This window comes from Schistocerca serialis, chromosome 11 (assembly GCF_023864345.2).
Source record: "Schistocerca serialis cubense isolate TAMUIC-IGC-003099 chromosome 11, iqSchSeri2.2, whole genome shotgun sequence".
Lineage (NCBI taxonomy): Eukaryota > Metazoa > Arthropoda > Insecta > Orthoptera > Acrididae > Schistocerca > Schistocerca serialis.
The window spans coordinates 150,005,422-150,022,511 of record NC_064648.1 but is presented as its reverse complement, the minus strand read 5'-3'; the positions used below and the strand labels follow the sequence as shown (position 1 = coordinate 150,022,511).

At 38.8% G+C, this 17,090-nt stretch overlaps 2 protein-coding genes across 2 annotated transcripts in view; one reads left to right on the top strand and one right to left on the bottom strand.

The window, feature by feature from the left end:
- LOC126427218 (inversin-like) overlaps positions 1 to 9,607 on the top strand; it is a 62,149-nt gene extending 52,542 nt beyond the window's left edge. The window contains exons 3-4 of the mRNA XM_050089458.1: positions 7,447 to 7,593; positions 9,037 to 9,607. Of these exons, the coding sequence (XP_049945415.1) occupies positions 7,447 to 7,593; positions 9,037 to 9,523 (634 nt within the window). The 3' untranslated portion in view covers positions 9,524 to 9,607. The remainder of the gene's footprint in view (positions 1 to 7,446; positions 7,594 to 9,036) is intronic.
- Positions 9,608 to 10,744: 1,137 nt separating this feature from the next.
- LOC126427352 (neprilysin-2-like) overlaps positions 10,745 to 17,090 on the bottom strand; it is a 292,261-nt gene continuing 285,915 nt past the window's right edge. The window contains exon 16 of the mRNA XM_050089684.1: positions 10,745 to 14,478. Within this exon, the coding sequence (XP_049945641.1) occupies positions 14,316 to 14,478 (163 nt within the window). The 3' untranslated portion in view covers positions 10,745 to 14,315. The remainder of the gene's footprint in view (positions 14,479 to 17,090) is intronic.

Here is a 17,090-nt window from a genome sequence, read left to right as displayed (position 1 = left end):
CCAGAGAATGTACCAGTGTTGAAAGAAGCATTAATTATGTCAACAGTAAGAGGAACAATATATTTGCTGTCTTTAATTACTTTCTCTGGAATGTCATCTGCACCACAGGAAAATTTATTTTTTTATTAAGAATATCAGCCAACTACACTGCTCTTTAAATGGTTTTTATTTTATAAATCATTCACAATGAGCCCATTTCAGCATACTGCCATCATCACGTGGCCTGTAAATGCATAACTAAGCGATGATCTTAATAAAATGACATGTAAGTATGATCAGAAAAAGTTATAATACATCGTTAGGTGTTTTCACCTTACATGTAATATCGTTGCTCCCATGTCCTGCCTTTTCTAGATTTATTGGTTTCTCCTTAGATGTACACTGGAGACAAATATTTGACTTTAGCCATTTTTTATGTGTGCAATTTGTTTTCTTGACAGCTTGGATGACAATGGATCAGCAATATTACATGTTTGCATAGTTACCATTATAAATAAGTGATGTGCGGAAATTCGGTTGTTTCTTATTATTTTATAGGTATTTTTGTAACTATGTTTTTGTCTGGAATTAATTTAAATTGTATTTGAGATATTTGTAATATTTTTAATTTCTTATAATAATTTGTTATTGTCTCTGAATTATGATGTTTCCATGGTGTTATGACCCTTTGTATACTCTTCATGCTTTTATTGCTGTTACTATGGATATGTGTTATTTAGTGTTTCTGACCTATTACTTTACCTGTTTTCTTAATTTATAATGTGAATAAAGTTTTCTATGTACTTTTTGTGCTTTAGGTCGTGTTTTTCATTCAGTAAATTTGTAGTGTTGGTGTATGCATGTGAATATATCTTTATTTCCTCGAGGAAATAGTCATATTGACAGTGTTTTTATGAAAACCTGAAAGTAGATAATATGTTGTTATTATTGTCAGTAGGCTATTGTTTTTCCATTAGGCGTTTGATTTTTCCTTGTAAAATAGTTTACTGTTAATTTCTCGTTGGATCCATAACATTGCTCTATATTGTCTGATGTGAGGTACCAGCATTAGTTCTGCTGAAATCTTGATGATGTAGACCAAGATGAGTTTCTTCTTCAGACAAACATTATTGGATTTCACACTTTCTGTGAGTTTTACTATTTTTATTGGTATCCATTTGAGAAAGTTCCCCATATCGGTGTATGACATTGAAGTCCATAACTTTTGTTCAACTTAATTGAACATTACAATTAATATTTGAAAAAGCCTTCTTTTCAAGAAATCCTACTAGTGAGATATTATATTTATTTATTTATTTATTTATTTATTTATTTATTTATTTGATTAGCCATCCGTAGACATTTTGCAATGTATGGATGTTGTCAGTTTGGATACAGTGATTTTTGCAGATACATTGACACTTTTATATGCATTTACAGAGTATACAAATACAATGACATTTATCACTTAAATTACATTCAAACAATTAAATATTCACTTATTGTTTAGAAACAGTGTTCCTGAAAATATAGTTTAAGGGTTTTCTGTAACAGTACATGTTGTTAATTTCTTTGATGTCCTGTGCAGCTTGTTATACATTTACAGAATATACAATACAATGTCATTATGTCACTTAAATTGCATTCAAACATTTAAATATTCACTTACTGTGTAAAAACAGTGTTCCTGAAAATACAGTTTAAGAGTTTTTCTGAAACAGTACATGCTGTTAATTTCTTTGATTTCCTGTGGCAGCTTGTTATACAATTTTACACCCTGATACAAGAAACTTTTTTGGGTCTTATGCTTGTTTCTCCTATCTAGATGAAGGCAGTGGCTTGTTCTTGTGCTATAGCTGTGTAAAATGCTGTTTGTACTATAATTCACTATATTTTTCTTTATATATACTATAGTGTGGAACATAAATAAACAGGGAACAGTTAGAATACCAAGTATTTTGAATAGTTCTCTGCAGTGAGCCCACTTACTGCTTTTAGTTATAATTCTCACTGCTCTCTTCTGCACTTTAAAAACTGTTTGTAAGTTGAGTACATTATTTCCCCAGAAAATTATCCCATAGCTTATGACTGAATGTACATAGCTAAAATATACAGTTCTTAGACATTCATCGCTGCATACTGAGGAGAGAACTCTAAGTGCGTAACACGTTGTAGATATCTTTTTTGTGAGTTTTTTAACATGTTCACTCCACCTAAGCTGGCTGTCAATATGCAACCCTAGGAATTTTGTGGTGGGCACTTCGTCTACAGAGGTGTTATGTAGCTTTAACTTTAGGGGACTGTTTTTTCTGTTTATTCTAAAGCGTATGCTATTTGTTTTCTTAATATTTAAGGTCACTTTATTCTCTGTAGACCATTTGTAGACATCTTTCAGTGATTCATTACAATTTTCCAACATTTGTGCTGATGTGTCACTGGTGATTATAATATTGCTGTCATCGGCAAACAATATCTTCTCTCCATGTCGGATATATTGTGGAAAGTCATTTATATAAATCAAGAACAACACCGGACCCAGCACACTTCCCTGAGGGACCCCAATATTAATATACTGTGGATCTGACAGGTGTTTTTCTATGAACTTTGATCTACTGGAGACATGCGAGATCTCTACCCACTGTACTCTATTTTTAAGGTATGAATGGAACCATTTGTTGATTACCCCTCTTACTCCTAGTGCTTCTAACTTAAGTAATAGATTCTGGTGGTCAACTGTATCAAAGGTCTTTGACAGGTCAAGGAATATGCCAGATACATAGTTGCCTTCATCCAGCGCTTCTAGAACCACTTTAGTGAAATGTGCTATTGCCATTTCTGTATCTCTGCCTGGTCTGAAACCAAATTGGTCATTTGAAAGAAGGTTGTATTTGTTTAGATAGCTCATAAGTCTGTTCTTCATTATGGACTCTATTATTTTGGAAAATGATGACAGTAGGGCAATTGGCCTGTAGTTCTCAATGTTTTCTACATCATCTTTTTTGTGTAGAGGTAAAATTTTTGCATGTTTCAGATAATCAGGGAAACAACCGGCTTTGAAAGATTCATTTATGATATTGGTTAGGGGGGCTTTGATACTATTTATGCATTTTTTCAGCACAGACATTGGAATTTCATCTAAACCTGCTGAATTTTTGCTCTTTAATTTCCTTACCACATTACATACTTCTTCCTCAGTAGTGGGTAGCAATACCATTGAATTTGATGTATATTCCCGTGTTCGTGGATTATGAGATTTTGAAAAATTTTCCTGTAACTTTGTAGCTATACTACTAAAGTAAGAATTAACAAAGTTTGCTAGTTCTTTTGGGGTACTTGTTAGGTTTTCTTTGTTCCTGATTTGGGTGTTTATTTGCCTTTGTGTTGCTGTTCCTGTCTCTTGTTTCACTATAGTCCATGTAGCTTTACTTTTATTTTTAGCTAGATTTATTAGTCTATCATTGGCCTTTTTTTTGCAACATTGAGCACCTTCCTATAGATTTTTTTTGTAGTTTCTGTAGTAATGAAGAAAATCTGGATCACTGTTGTTGTTTTTTATAGAGTTTAGGTATTTAAAAGTTTGGGCAGATTTTCTAATTCCTGTGGTAATCCACTTATTTTTGGTGGATGTTCCAGTAGAACTTAGTGCTTTGGGGAAGGCTTCTTCGAATATTATCTTAAACTCCGACATGAATTTGGAGAATTTCTGATTCACATTATTTTCTGAATATACTTCTTCCCATCTTTCATGTCTTAATTGTAAGCAAAATTTTTGTATTGCTGCGTCTGAGTAGACTCTTTTAAACATGTGGAGGTTTACTGGTTTTTCTACAGAAGCTTTTACTTTTATGATTTGGCATAAATGATCTGACAGTCCAAGATTTTTGACAGTTATGACACAGTTTTCCCCACCTATATCTGTAGCTACATGGTCAATGGTAGATGTTGAGTGTTTGGTTATTCTTGTTGCACAATTAACTAAAGAGGACATGCCAAAACTATTCAGAATATTCAGAAAAGTGTTACTGGTTTCATCTGCCTTAGCTGTGTTAATGTTTAAGTCACCACACAAGAGTATATTACTTTTCAGGGATGACACTTGTTCTAGGCTTTGCATAAGTTTTGAAAAGAATGTTTCTAAATCACCACTGGGAGAACGGTATACACATAGTACAATTAGTTTTTTGGGCATATCTACAGCTGGTATCTCTACTGCTGACACTTCAAAATGCTTGTCTGCACTTAGTAGGATAATATCATTCCTGACTTTAAATGAAATACCACTCTTAACAAAAATACATGATCCTCCACCTTTCATTGAGTTTCTGCAATAAGAACAAGCTAGTACATATGAGGGCAAATTTATGTATTGAATTTCATTGACTTTGCACCAGTGCTCTGTGATGCAGATAACTGGACTGTCTAAGGATTGTAACTCAACTTCTAGCTGTTGCACTTTGCTTTTTATACTCTGAATGTTTTGGTGAAGCACTGTTAGAGATTTAATGTTACTTATCTTGGAGGTTTCTTTTTCATCATGCTTGTGACTAAAAAATCTTGCAGATGGGAGGGAGGCACTCTCTTCCGTCTGCTTGTTGCTCCATGTGAGGTTGTGTACTTTTCTGCCACTGCTGATGTTGGAACTGCTAACTGCTCCTGTTGTCTGTACTGCTTCTGTTGATTGTGCTGCTGCTGACGGTGCTGTGTCTGCTGTTTCTGGTACTGCTGCTTTTAGTGACACTGGTGGCAGTTGTGCTGGTGTTTCTGCCTCTATTTTTGTTGATGTTACTCTTACTTCTACTAGTGTTGAGTTTTCATCGTTTTTGCTATTGGGATAGCCTGGGATGGCGGCTAATTCTGCTGTAACCTCCTTTGAATGTGTGTTTTGGTCATCATTGCTTTCTGCATGAAAGTCCAGTGGCATAACAGTTTCAGTTAAAAAGTCGTCTTGCATGTTGAGTTTGTCTAAAGTTTCACTGATTTTTTCACTGAGCAGTCTTTTGCCTCTTCTGTTTAGGTGCATTCCATGATTTGTGTAGCTGCATCTCTGAAGAAAATTCACACTGAGAAAATAGGCATTTGAGTAGGCTTTACAGATTTTCTGGAATTGCCTGTTTGTTTTTTTTAATTTCTAAATTTACGCAAGAATTAGGTATGAGATCATGCCTATGAGGTATTCCTGTTACTATCACTGTGTCCTTTTCGGTAGCATGAAGAGTTTTCTTTAGGTTGCGGACTGCAGTTGCCAGTTCATTCCTATACACATCGTTTGCGCCCGCAATCAGTACAATGCGCCGATTTTTGTTTTGTAATCTGTCTTGCTCAATGTTTTTAGCTACTTCCTGTATAGGAGCCCCTGGTTTAACATATCCACACGCTATCACATTGTGTTCAGCACGCAATATTTCTGCAAGATTTCATCCATGGTTATCAGAGTAAACTGTTACTTTTGTACGTTTATAACACTTTTTCGTCTTCGTTCTTCCGATAATGCATTTATCAATTTTGAATTTGTTCACTTCACACGTTTCTTCCGCTAGGCCTACTGTGTTTACATCAGTCTGTACAGTTGTGTAACAGTCTTGTGTTTCATTGCACTCAGAAATTGTGTTTATGCACTTTTCTTGTGAATGTTTGTTTAGTTCACACGTTTCGCGGCCTATCGTGTTTGTGCCTGGATACAAGGCATCAAAACGATTCTGCAACGGTACTTTGTACACTGTTTCACCAGATTTGGAGCGGAACTTTTTAGGTATTTCAAAGTCACGGCTAGTTTCTGTTAGTATGCCGTTACAATGAGAACTGCTTGAGATATACTTAAGCATGTTGAGAAGCACTGATGCGTATTTTTTGCTGAGTTCAAGATCACGCTGCAATGCACTCGCTACACAATCTTCAACACCAGAATATACCATTTCTGTTGCGGCTCGGCGTCCGTTACAAGTCACTACGCCGCAATTACAGTCCGAGTTTTCCAAATTTACTTCTGCAATACATTTCGTATGACACCAAATTTGTCTCACAGAACAAAGTCTGACACCTTTACGAACAATTTCGCTACAATATAAACAGCTAACTGATACTTTTAAGTCAATTTCTGGAGAACGATTTATTATTACTTCCACACGTGACGCCATCTTGATAAATGTAGCCCTAAATGATTATAATTTCACCTGTTTTACTCAGAAGTAAATTTTGGAAATGCTTCCACTAATTTTAATAGGGTACTTCTTGTGATTCCTCACCGTCGCATTCTTCATTTGCTCACGCTTCACATACTATTCCATGGCAACTGTCCATCTGCTTGTCATAATGTCAATTTATTATAAAAGTTCTAATTCACATTTGTTTCATGGCTGTAGAAAGTTAGATGTTGTTTGTGTAATAAGTTGGTACCTACACTTACTACATTATGTTTCCATCTTCTTCTCCTCTCTCTTTCTCTCTCTCTCTAGTGAATATCATTCAGCTTCAAGACGTTAGGTTCCAAATCTCCTCACAGGCCGAAGTCACAGCCAGCTGACTTTAACTACTTCCTGGTTCCTAAATCTTTACAGAAATGTGCTTTGTCTATTGCAGTATGAAGCTTCTGTGTCGTTATTTTCATTTACATTGGCTGCTTCACTCACCAGGAACTATTCCATTCCAAATCTGATAAATATGATTAAACTGACTACACCAATAAAATCAAATTTTTAAGTTTGTTGCACTGTCAACCTATGATCTGATGTAAGATTTTACAGCATTTATATAGTTTCATTTTACTGATCTTCCCCACTCATTCATTCAGCATTCGAATTGCAATCCTGTTAAATGAAAGTGCTCATTTTCCCTTGCATATCAACTCTGTTTATTGGACAACATTTAAATATCCATGATAATATTTCCTATGTCAGTTAAATTTCCTATTGGCTTAGCTCCATTCTCTCATGAATTGTCATGTTTGTGCACTGCTATCTTCTCTGCATAACCTTCCCTTCTAAGTTCAAAACCTCCTGTTCTCCTGTTCATTGTCTGCTACTCTTATAGCCCAGCCCCTGACACATGAACAACAAATGCATTGCAGACTGTCTGATGATCACAGTGGCACATTTAAGTACCTTTAGAGGCTTCAGACAGCCTGATTAATGCCCTTCTAATTTGTGTGATTATTGCTATAATGTATTCTGATGTCTGCGTCAGTATTTCCCCTGTCAGTCCAGCAGTATTGTTTTCCGTTGTATTTACCTTTAGTTTGTGTCTCCTTTTGGACAATTTGTTGTTTTACATGCTAAGAGAAAACTATGGGGAATGCAGGGAAGTGGCGTAGAAACTGATTAATTTACCGGTAAGTCATTCCTGTTAACTTACACTTATTCTTGTTGTCAGGGGGCTGCCCTCTCATCTTTCTCAGTTATCCCTTAGTTGTGCTGAGTGTGGTAAGCATCCCATATGTGAATCTGATTGTCCACACAGTGTGTCTCTGCGCAGGGTGCCGACCACTGCAGAGGGCGGGCCCAACCCCGGGACTCACAATCAGCCCCACAGCAACCACGGCCAGACTCCTGTCGCAGCTACACTACCGACACCTCCCCGCCATGGTTCTCAGTTTGATAATGCTGCCATCTCTCACATGCAGTGAGTTGCGTATCTACATATCATATCATATAGAATATCCACAATCATAGCAACATTTATTGGTGCACTAAACAAGTGTTACAGTAAAAAAACCGAATTTTCCTTTTTATGAAACTTTTGTAATTTTTTGTTAAAGCAGACGTGAGAGTTCCCATGAAAACTATTTCTTTTCTTATAGTTTTTGAGTGTGTATAGTAGTGTAGGCTTATGTGCTATATGTGAGATGATGCGCTGGTGTGCATGTTTGTTTTGGTGGCTGCATCTTTTAGTGGATGTTTGTGTGTGCATGCATGCACCACACATGCATAGTGTGTGTGAAAGGGTATTGCAGAGTGTCATTGTTACAGTTGATATATTCCGAGCAACTGACTCTGATTTCATGTGAGGCAGTAATAATATCAGTTTGGTGACAGTGTGCCATAGAATTTACAAATAACTGGACTGTAATTTATGCTGCCACCTGAGAAAATTATCTGCAAATAACCAGAGATGTGATTAGTTTCTTGTGTTACTACACATAAAATGCCAGTAGTACCTGCCTTAAGTGTACATTTCAGTGGAGGTCATCTGGTTAACAGTAGCACCCTGGGGCAGAGGAACTCACTGTCTGGAATGAATTATAATAAAATGTGAGAACTGAATTACGTATGACGTGGAATATAGCAATTTTTACTGTTGGTGGGGAGGCTTGCATGTAGACTGGCAATGTAGACTGGCAATGGCAAGGAAAGCGTTTCTGAAGTAGAGAAATTTGTTAACATCGAGTATTGATTTAAGTGTCAGGAAGTCGTTTCTGAAAGTATTTGTATGGAGCGTAGCCATGTATGGAAGTGAAATATGGGCGATAACTGGTTTGGACAAGAAGAGAATAGAAGCTTTCGAAATGTGGTGCTACAGAAGAATGCTGAAGATCAGATGGGTAGATCATATAACTAATGAGAAGGTATTGAACAGGATTGGGGAGAAGAGGAGTTTGTGGCACGACTTGACTAGAAGAATGGATCGGTTGGTAGGACATGTTCTGAGGCATCAAGGGATCATCAATTTAGTATTGGAGGGCAGTGTGGAGGGTAAAAATCGTAGAGGGAGACCAAGAGATGAATACACTAAACAGATTCAGAAGGATGTAGGCTGCAGTAGGTACTGGGAGATGAAGAAGCTTGCACAGGATAGAGTAGCATGGAGAGCTGCATCAAACCAGTCTCAGGACTGAAGACCACAACAACAACAACAATTAGTTGAAGACTTTGAGGAGAAGATGCTGCTAGACTTCTGTACTTTATACACCGATTATTCTGTATAACAGAAGAGAGACTTCTAGATATGTAATTTCTCGGTGGACAGCTGCATGTTCATAACTGCTCAGTTTCACATGTATGAAAGTTTTCAACATTTAGTTTGTGTGATTATAGTTCAGTGTAAGAATCTCAATGTTTTGTGCAGGGGCCTTTCTGAAGAAGAGAAGGGCAGGAGGCTGATCCAGGCAGCTGAGCAGGGCTCAGTGGATAAGCTTCGACTGCTGCTCAAAGCAGGTGCAGATGTGGGGGCAGTGGAGGAGGGCAATAGGACAGCCCTCCACTGTGCAGCAGAACGTGGCCACGTGGAGGCAGTGAGGTGCTTGATCGATGGTGGGGCAGAGGTTGATGCCAGGACCAAATGGCAGCACACGCCACTACACTTGGCTGCCATATGTGACCACACAGATGTGGTGATGCTGCTGGTGGCTTCCCATGCTGACCTCAACACCAGAGACCATGAAGGGATGACGCCTCTGCACTGGGCGGTAGACCACAGTAACTCGGAGGTGGTGGCTGCTCTTTTTGAGGCAGGGGCTGACACTGAGGCCAGGGATGAGCGTGGGGACACTGCCCTCGACTGTGCTACACGGGACAACCGACAGGAGCTCATACAGATACTGTCACAAAGGTAGCAGTCCAACGAACATACGTGGCACGAAACAAAACGTTGCTATACATCTTTTCGGTTTCTGCAAACAAAGAATTCCAAATACTAACCTGTTGTTGTTGATTTATACCTGTCATTATATGGTACATATAAATGCTCGGTAACACATCAACAAGCCTGACAATGGGACATATCTGTAAACAAATGTAAGTAATGTTTCTTTGAGGAAACAGTCTAAAAAATTATTTCTCTAGCAATCTTCACAAAGCTGAAAGACAATTGATGAATACTCCCTTTACTACATGTAGACAACAGTTCTCTGTCTGAAATATGAGTTTGCTCCAGCTTACAAAATCTTCAGACGAGTCACATGAATGTTGCTCAGTGACATCTTTGACAACTCGCAATATCTCTATAGCTGAACACCTAATCATTTTCAAGGCACAAATGGGAAAAAAGCAACAGTTTTTGAAGATGCCTAATGCTGCATTCCTGTCAGTTGTTTGATGTTCCCACATCTTTACTTGGTAGGAGCACTTACGGTGATATCTTAAATTAGTGTAAACTGCATCATACCCATAAAATTTCCATGTAAGGGCTATAACTGGAATTCAGCTTTGGTTCTGACATTAGACCGATTTTATTTGTGTCTGCAATACAGATGATGCAAGAGTGTGAGTGTTTAATTACAGTGTGACACTGGTAGTAATATTTACACCACATGTGGGCCAACCACAAGTTAATGTAGTGAAAATAATTCAGGAACCACCTCAAATCATTCTTTTGTCACACAGGTGTAATGCTGCTGTTACAAAACATACTGGCATTGGTCAGGAAACATCGACCTTCACTCTCACAGTATAGAATGCTGCAGCAAATTTTCCCACTTTCCACACTGCCACAATATTCAGTGAATTAATTTTTCTCTCAGCCTGGTGGTATGTTGGAACAGAGTTTGCAGGTGCTGCCACAAAGCCTACTGCATGGTAACTCAGGCCAGGCAGCCACTGCTGCTGACAGCACACTCACTGCCACAGGCGGCAGTCTGGGGAACTACAGCTCAGATGAACTGAACAATTGATAGGGGAATGTGATAACCCAGTACAAAAGTAACCCACCCCCCAAAAAATCTGTGAATACAATTAGGAGAGAATACATGGTAGGCTGGGCCAATTCACACACAGTTTGACTTATATTACACATTTATTTTCCAAGAATATGACAAATCTGAATTTATATTTTCCTCACTCACACTGAATTGAGAATTTATTTTGGACACCATGTATGTAAAAATACGGTAACTTGCACAAATGACAACAAAATAATTGTATTGAGAATTATTATTTGAACTTTTACGAAATGGTTGAAAATTTTGTTGAAATGTAGTAAAACTTATGGTTCTGAAATCTTTTAGAATATAGCTGAATCTTGCTATGACTCTGCATCTCAAATGTGGGCTCTACATTAACCAATTTGAACAGATTCAAAGTATTGCCTGGGGTGAGGCTCAACTTGGTCCATCTCTTTACATGACAAGGCAGATTAACATTAGATGGAATCTGCCAAGGGACTCATGTTAATGTCACACAATAATCATGTTTAGTCTTACAGGAAGCAATCTACAATGTACTAACATGCAGTAACCTGCACATTAACGTCTTATCAAGCAAACCCACTTAAAATATTATGTATCAAACCTAACATACAGTGGCTCTGCTAAAACTACCACTGGGGCCTCCCTTTGTTTGCCAAATAACTCGCTCGAAGCCCACGAATGTCACCCAGCAATCTGCTCATGATATAATTTGTTCAAGGAAGGCATATGCTGGTTATATGCAAATGGCATACTAGTAGTTCACTTTGAAGAAACAACACAATATTGTTCCAGTGCATAATTCACTCTTTCAGCCTACTAATCATATCTGAATTTATATTTTTCATGCTCGTGATGCATTAAGAATTTTTTGCTAAAGCCCAAATTTATTTTGAGTACAATATCTGTAAAAAGACAATATCTTGAACTATTGGTTCAAATTAATACAGGAGGTGGAGAGCAAATGTATTTTTGTAAGGAAAATATGGTCTTTGAAGTCAGCTTGTAATAATAGGAAACGTTTTGTTAGTTGTGCTGAGATACGCAGCTGTCACTATCGATGAGTGGGTTTGTGTTTACTGACATTCAAAAGTGCTTTGTGTATGGATGGCTAGCTCTGAAACCTGCTTGGAAACACAGATTCATTTGCAAGCATCACTGCCCTGTGATGAATATGATGACTTATTTGCAAACACACTGATTCATTCGCAACCATTGCCACCTTGTGACAACTACAGTGAACAGGGAGTGGTTTATGTATGCTGAAGCAGCATTGTTCGATGCTATCACCATAAAGAAAGGAAAGAATCGTGCACAAAACAGTAATGCAACCAATTCTTTAGTAATGATCCAGTGTTTGGTATCCTTATCAAGTGGACGTGACAGCATACAGCACGAAAAAACTGAGTGGACATGCTTATAGAATTGTAGCTGGCTATGGAAATCCACACAAAAGCGCTGAGATACTCAAGAAACTTAAATCATAATCTGCTGTACTACAAAAGCCCTTTTGTGAAAATTAGAGAACTGGTATTGGAAGAAGGCAGTGCAAAATTTCTGCTGCCATCATTGTATGTCTTGTGTACACTCCATAAGAAGATGCTAAAAGAGAGCAAGGTGCACACCATGGTGTACTATCAGACTGATTTCCGTCACTCCATATACAAAGGAAACAGGATGGGGAACCACTGGTACTGGTTGCAGATACCCTCAGCCATGCAATACACAGTGATGATCACTAGATGTACATAGCTTTCGAAAGTAGAGGTAACAAAATTATGCCAATTATGTAACTATTTTTGTAATCAGTCTGCAGTTAAATTCACTTTCAATTAGAAACATGATCTTTCATCGTCTTCTGACAATTTGGATGGTCGAAATATTTGAAACATGGAGTTTCTGCATACGTTTGATATGTTTTGAATGCCAGGAGAATTTTAAATGACAGTCCCAAACTTCTGCAGGCTGATACACTGACGGTGCGAATGATGTCTCTGTTACAAAATAGTGTGTGGGGAAGGGGGGGGGGGGGAAGCAGGGGAGGGGAGAATGAGAGAGGAAGAGTGAGAGAGTGAGAGAGAGAGAGAGAGAGAGAGAGAGAGAGAGAGAGAGAGAGAGAGAGAGAGAGAAAATGTACTGCTCAGTGTCACATGAAGGCTCAATATGTGGATATGATCTTCCATATAGGACTGGGAAACTTTGGATACCTCTGCCTCTTGTAAAACTATTGCTCCATGTTCGTTTTGCTTATAGTATTTCTCTCTGATTTCCACAGTGTGTGTACTACTTGTCCCACAACTCAGCACATTTAGAAATTTTTATATCTGTATGGGAGTATATGTGATGTGTAAGAGCAATCCAACTTTGAGTTAACAGATCTTAACGTTTTATTATTATTATTATTTTCCATCTTCCTGGATGACTGGTTGTGAGACAGACATGCCACTGCTGTCTTGAAACTAACATTTATCACCTTTTACAGCATTTTCGCAAATGATGATATCAGTTATGCAATAATTACTTTAGTGTTGCTGATTGGTTCCATAATTTCAAGTGGCAGACTACTTTAATGAGAGTCATCATGAGGCTTTTGTTATATATTATCATATATTGGTCAGCATCTAGTAAACTTCATGGCATATACTTCTTCAACAATAACTCAATAGATTGCTCTGCTTATTCGATGAAAGAGTTTCTAGGCTGTCAATCACTTCTCCGGTGACTGTCAGATGGAGGCTGTTGTCAGTTTTGTTTCGCCTTCATGCTAATTATGGCAAAAACGAAGGACAGACATGTGCTCTGTACGTCGCCTTGAAGAGTCACACATGGTCTCGCGGTTCTAGGCGCTCAGTCCGGAACCGCGCGACTGCTACGGTCGCAGGTTCGAATCCTGCCTCGGGCATGGATGTGTGTGATGTCCTTAGGTTAGTTAGGTTTAAGTAGTTCTAAGTTCTAGGGGACTGACGACCGCAGCTGTTAAGTCCCATAGTGCTCAGAGCCATTTGAAGAGTCGCACATTGTCACAGCTCCATTAAGTGAAACTACCTCATTAGCTCTTTCCTCATCTGCTTGTGTCATATCCCAGTATTGCAGTAAACCTCACTTTTCACCAACTAGACAATTTGTTTCACTCGTTGTAGAGTTAAAATTGCTAAAATGATAGCTTCCCTAGGTTTTATCCAATAAATTTTCTCTTTCCTCTTATTTTTACCACTTGTTATGGGTGACATTTTTTCCATGTGATATTATCCAACCGAAATGAATACGCAATATTTGTAAGAAAGAAAACCGTATCTAAAGTTATTTACTAAAATTGAAGATAAAACTAACTGCTTCTGCACAAAGATTTATTTATCCACCCTAAAGAGGAGAAGGTTACTAGGATGCAATTGCATGCTGTCACACACACACACACACACACACACACACACACACACACACAGACAGTTGGCAAATTTGGCTGTGATGTGCTGAAACTGCAGCACCCACACTGTCTTCTCTGGGTGCTTTGCAAGATGTGCCTGCCAGTTTCTTTCGAGGCTGCGGCCTTCCATATAACATGTCAGAGCCCAGTCAGTGAGGATCGCCCAGAAGCAGTGCTCCACAGCTGGAGTGTTGGTCAGCGGCTGACTGCAAGCAGGTTCACTTCTGTTGTCACAGCCTGCAGCCACACCCGTCAGTCAGCGATCTGCCCCTGGCAGTTCGGCATCCCCACCAGTGCTCTCTACCACACCTGGCACTTCTTCTCAGGATTCATGCTGGAGCCGAGCGGACACCTGAAGTCCTCAGCAAATTCGGGGCGGTTGGCGAACGGGCCCAACACACGGAAGCGAGCAGGGGAGTGCACTCCGGTCACAATTTCTTGTCGCAATTTCTCGGTGCGGTACCTGTGAACGGATCGAAGCAGATGCTGTAACTTATTTTCCTGTCTTGTTATTTAACTGCCAAAAATGAGGGCAACGAAGTATCACTGTTCAGAGGAGATTGGTGATGACTTAAATACTGGCACCAAACTTTAAAAAAAATGGTAGTAATTCCTTAAGTAAGAGGACTTTAACTACAACTTCCATGACAAACATACTTATGGAACTAAATTTATAAATATACTTACAACATAGTCACTTTGCATGGCAACACAGGTATTCCAGCTGTTGGCAAGCTCACGATGTATGTGTGTAACCCATTCATACATGATACAAGTATAAATTAATACTGTGCATAGTAAATACCCACAGCACAAAAGGTAAGTCCAGTAAATACACATGAACAGCATGCAAACATAAACACATACAGTGTAAACACACATGCACACTGTGTTTAGATACATACAGACATACATACACACAAAAATACATATCTACAAGCTCAAACATACATGCACACTGAAAAACACGTTTACACACACTACGTGCAGACATAGATACACACCATACAAAAATACGCACACACACACCCACACACACATGCACGCAGACAAAAAACATAAATGTGTTGTTTTTCTCTACAGTCTAAAAATTGGTTCGATGCAGCTCTCCACACCAGTGTACCCTGCGCTGGCCTCTCCATCTCTGAGCAACTGCTACGCTAAGGATGCCAGTTATCGCTGAAACAACCAGTTTTTGGCCATATAATCTTTTGCAGTAAATGAAGCGGGCAAAAAGGACTACAAACGTCTCAAAAACGAGATCGACAGGAAGTGCAAAATGGCTAAGCAGGGATGGCTAGAAGACAAATGTAAGGATGTAGAGGGTTATCTCACTAGGGGTAAGATAGATACTGCCTACAGGAAAATTAAAGAGACCTTTGGAGAAAAGAGAACCACTTGCATGAATATCAAGAGCTTTGATGGAAACCCAGATCTAAGCAAAGAAGGGAAAGCAGAAAGGTGGAAGGAATATATAGAGGGTCTATACAAGGGCGATGTACTTGAGGACAATATTATGGAAATGGAAGAGGATGTAGATGAAGATGAAATGGGAGATACGATACTGCGTGAAGAGTTTGACAGAGCACTGAAAGACCTGAGTCGAAACAAGGCCCTGGGAGTAGACAACATTCCATTAGAACTACTGACGGCCTTGAGAGAGCCAGTCCTGACAAAACTCTACCATCTGGTGAGCAAGATGTATGAGACAGGCGAAATACCCTCAGACTTCAAGAAGAATATAATAATTCCAATCGCAAAGAAAGCAGGTGTTGAGAGATGTGAAAAATTACCGAACTATCAGTTTAATAAGTCACGGCTGCAAAATACTAACGCGAATTCTTTACAGATGAATGAAAAAACTAGTAGAAGCCGACCTTGGGGAAGATCAGTTTGGATTCTGTAGAAATATTGGAACACGTGAGGCAATACTGACCCTGCGGCTTATCTTAGAAGCTAGATTAAGGAAAGGCAAACCTACGATTCTAACATTTGTAGACTTAGAGAAAGTTTTTGATAATGTTGACTGGAATACTATCTTTCAAATTCTGAAGGTGGCGGGGGTAAAATATAGGGAGCGAAAGGCTATTTACAATTTGTATAGAAACCAAATGGCAGTTATAAGAGTTGAGGGGCATGAAAGGGAAGCAGTGGTTGGGAAGGGAGTGAGACAGGGTTGTAGCCTCTCCCCGATGTTATTCAATCTGTATATTGAGCAAGCAGCAAAGGAAACAAAAGAAAAATTCGGAGTAGGTATTAAAATCCATGGAGAAGAAATAAAAACTTTGAGGTTCGCCGGTGACATTGTAATTTTGTCAGAGACAGCAAAGGACTTGGAAGAGCAGTTGAACGGAATGGATAGTGTCTTGAAGGGAGGGTATAAGATGAACATCAACAAGAGCAAAACGAGGATAATGGAATGTAGTCGAATGTAGTCGGGTGATGTTGAGGGTATTAGATTAGGAAATGAGACACTTAAAGTAGTAAAGGAGTTTTGCTATTTGGGGAGCAAAATAACTGATTATGGTCGAAGTAGAGAGGATATAAAATGTAGACTGGCAATGGGAAGCAAAGCGTTTCTGAAGAAGAGAAATTTGTTCACATCGAGTATTGATTTAAATGTCAGGAAGTCGTTTTTGAAAGTATTTGTATGGAGTGTTGCCATGTATGGAAGTGAAACATGGAGGATAAATAGTTTAGACAAGAAGAGAATAGAAGCTTTCGAAATGTGGTGCTACAGAAGAATGCTGAATATTAGATGGGTAGATCACATAACTAATGAGGAGGTGTTGAATAGGATTGGGGAGAAGAGAAGTTTGTGGCACGACTAGAAGAAGGGATCGGTTGGTAGGACTTGTTCTGAGGCATCAAGGGATCACCAGTTTAGCATTGGAGGGCAGCGTGGAGTGTAAAAATTGTAGAGGGAGACCAAGAGATGAATACACTAAGCAGATTCAGAAGGATGTAGGTTGTAGTAAGTACTGGGAGATGAAAAAGCTTGCACAGGATAGAGTAGCATGGAGAGCTGCATCAAACCAGTCTCAGGACTGAAGACCACAACAACAACAATCTTTT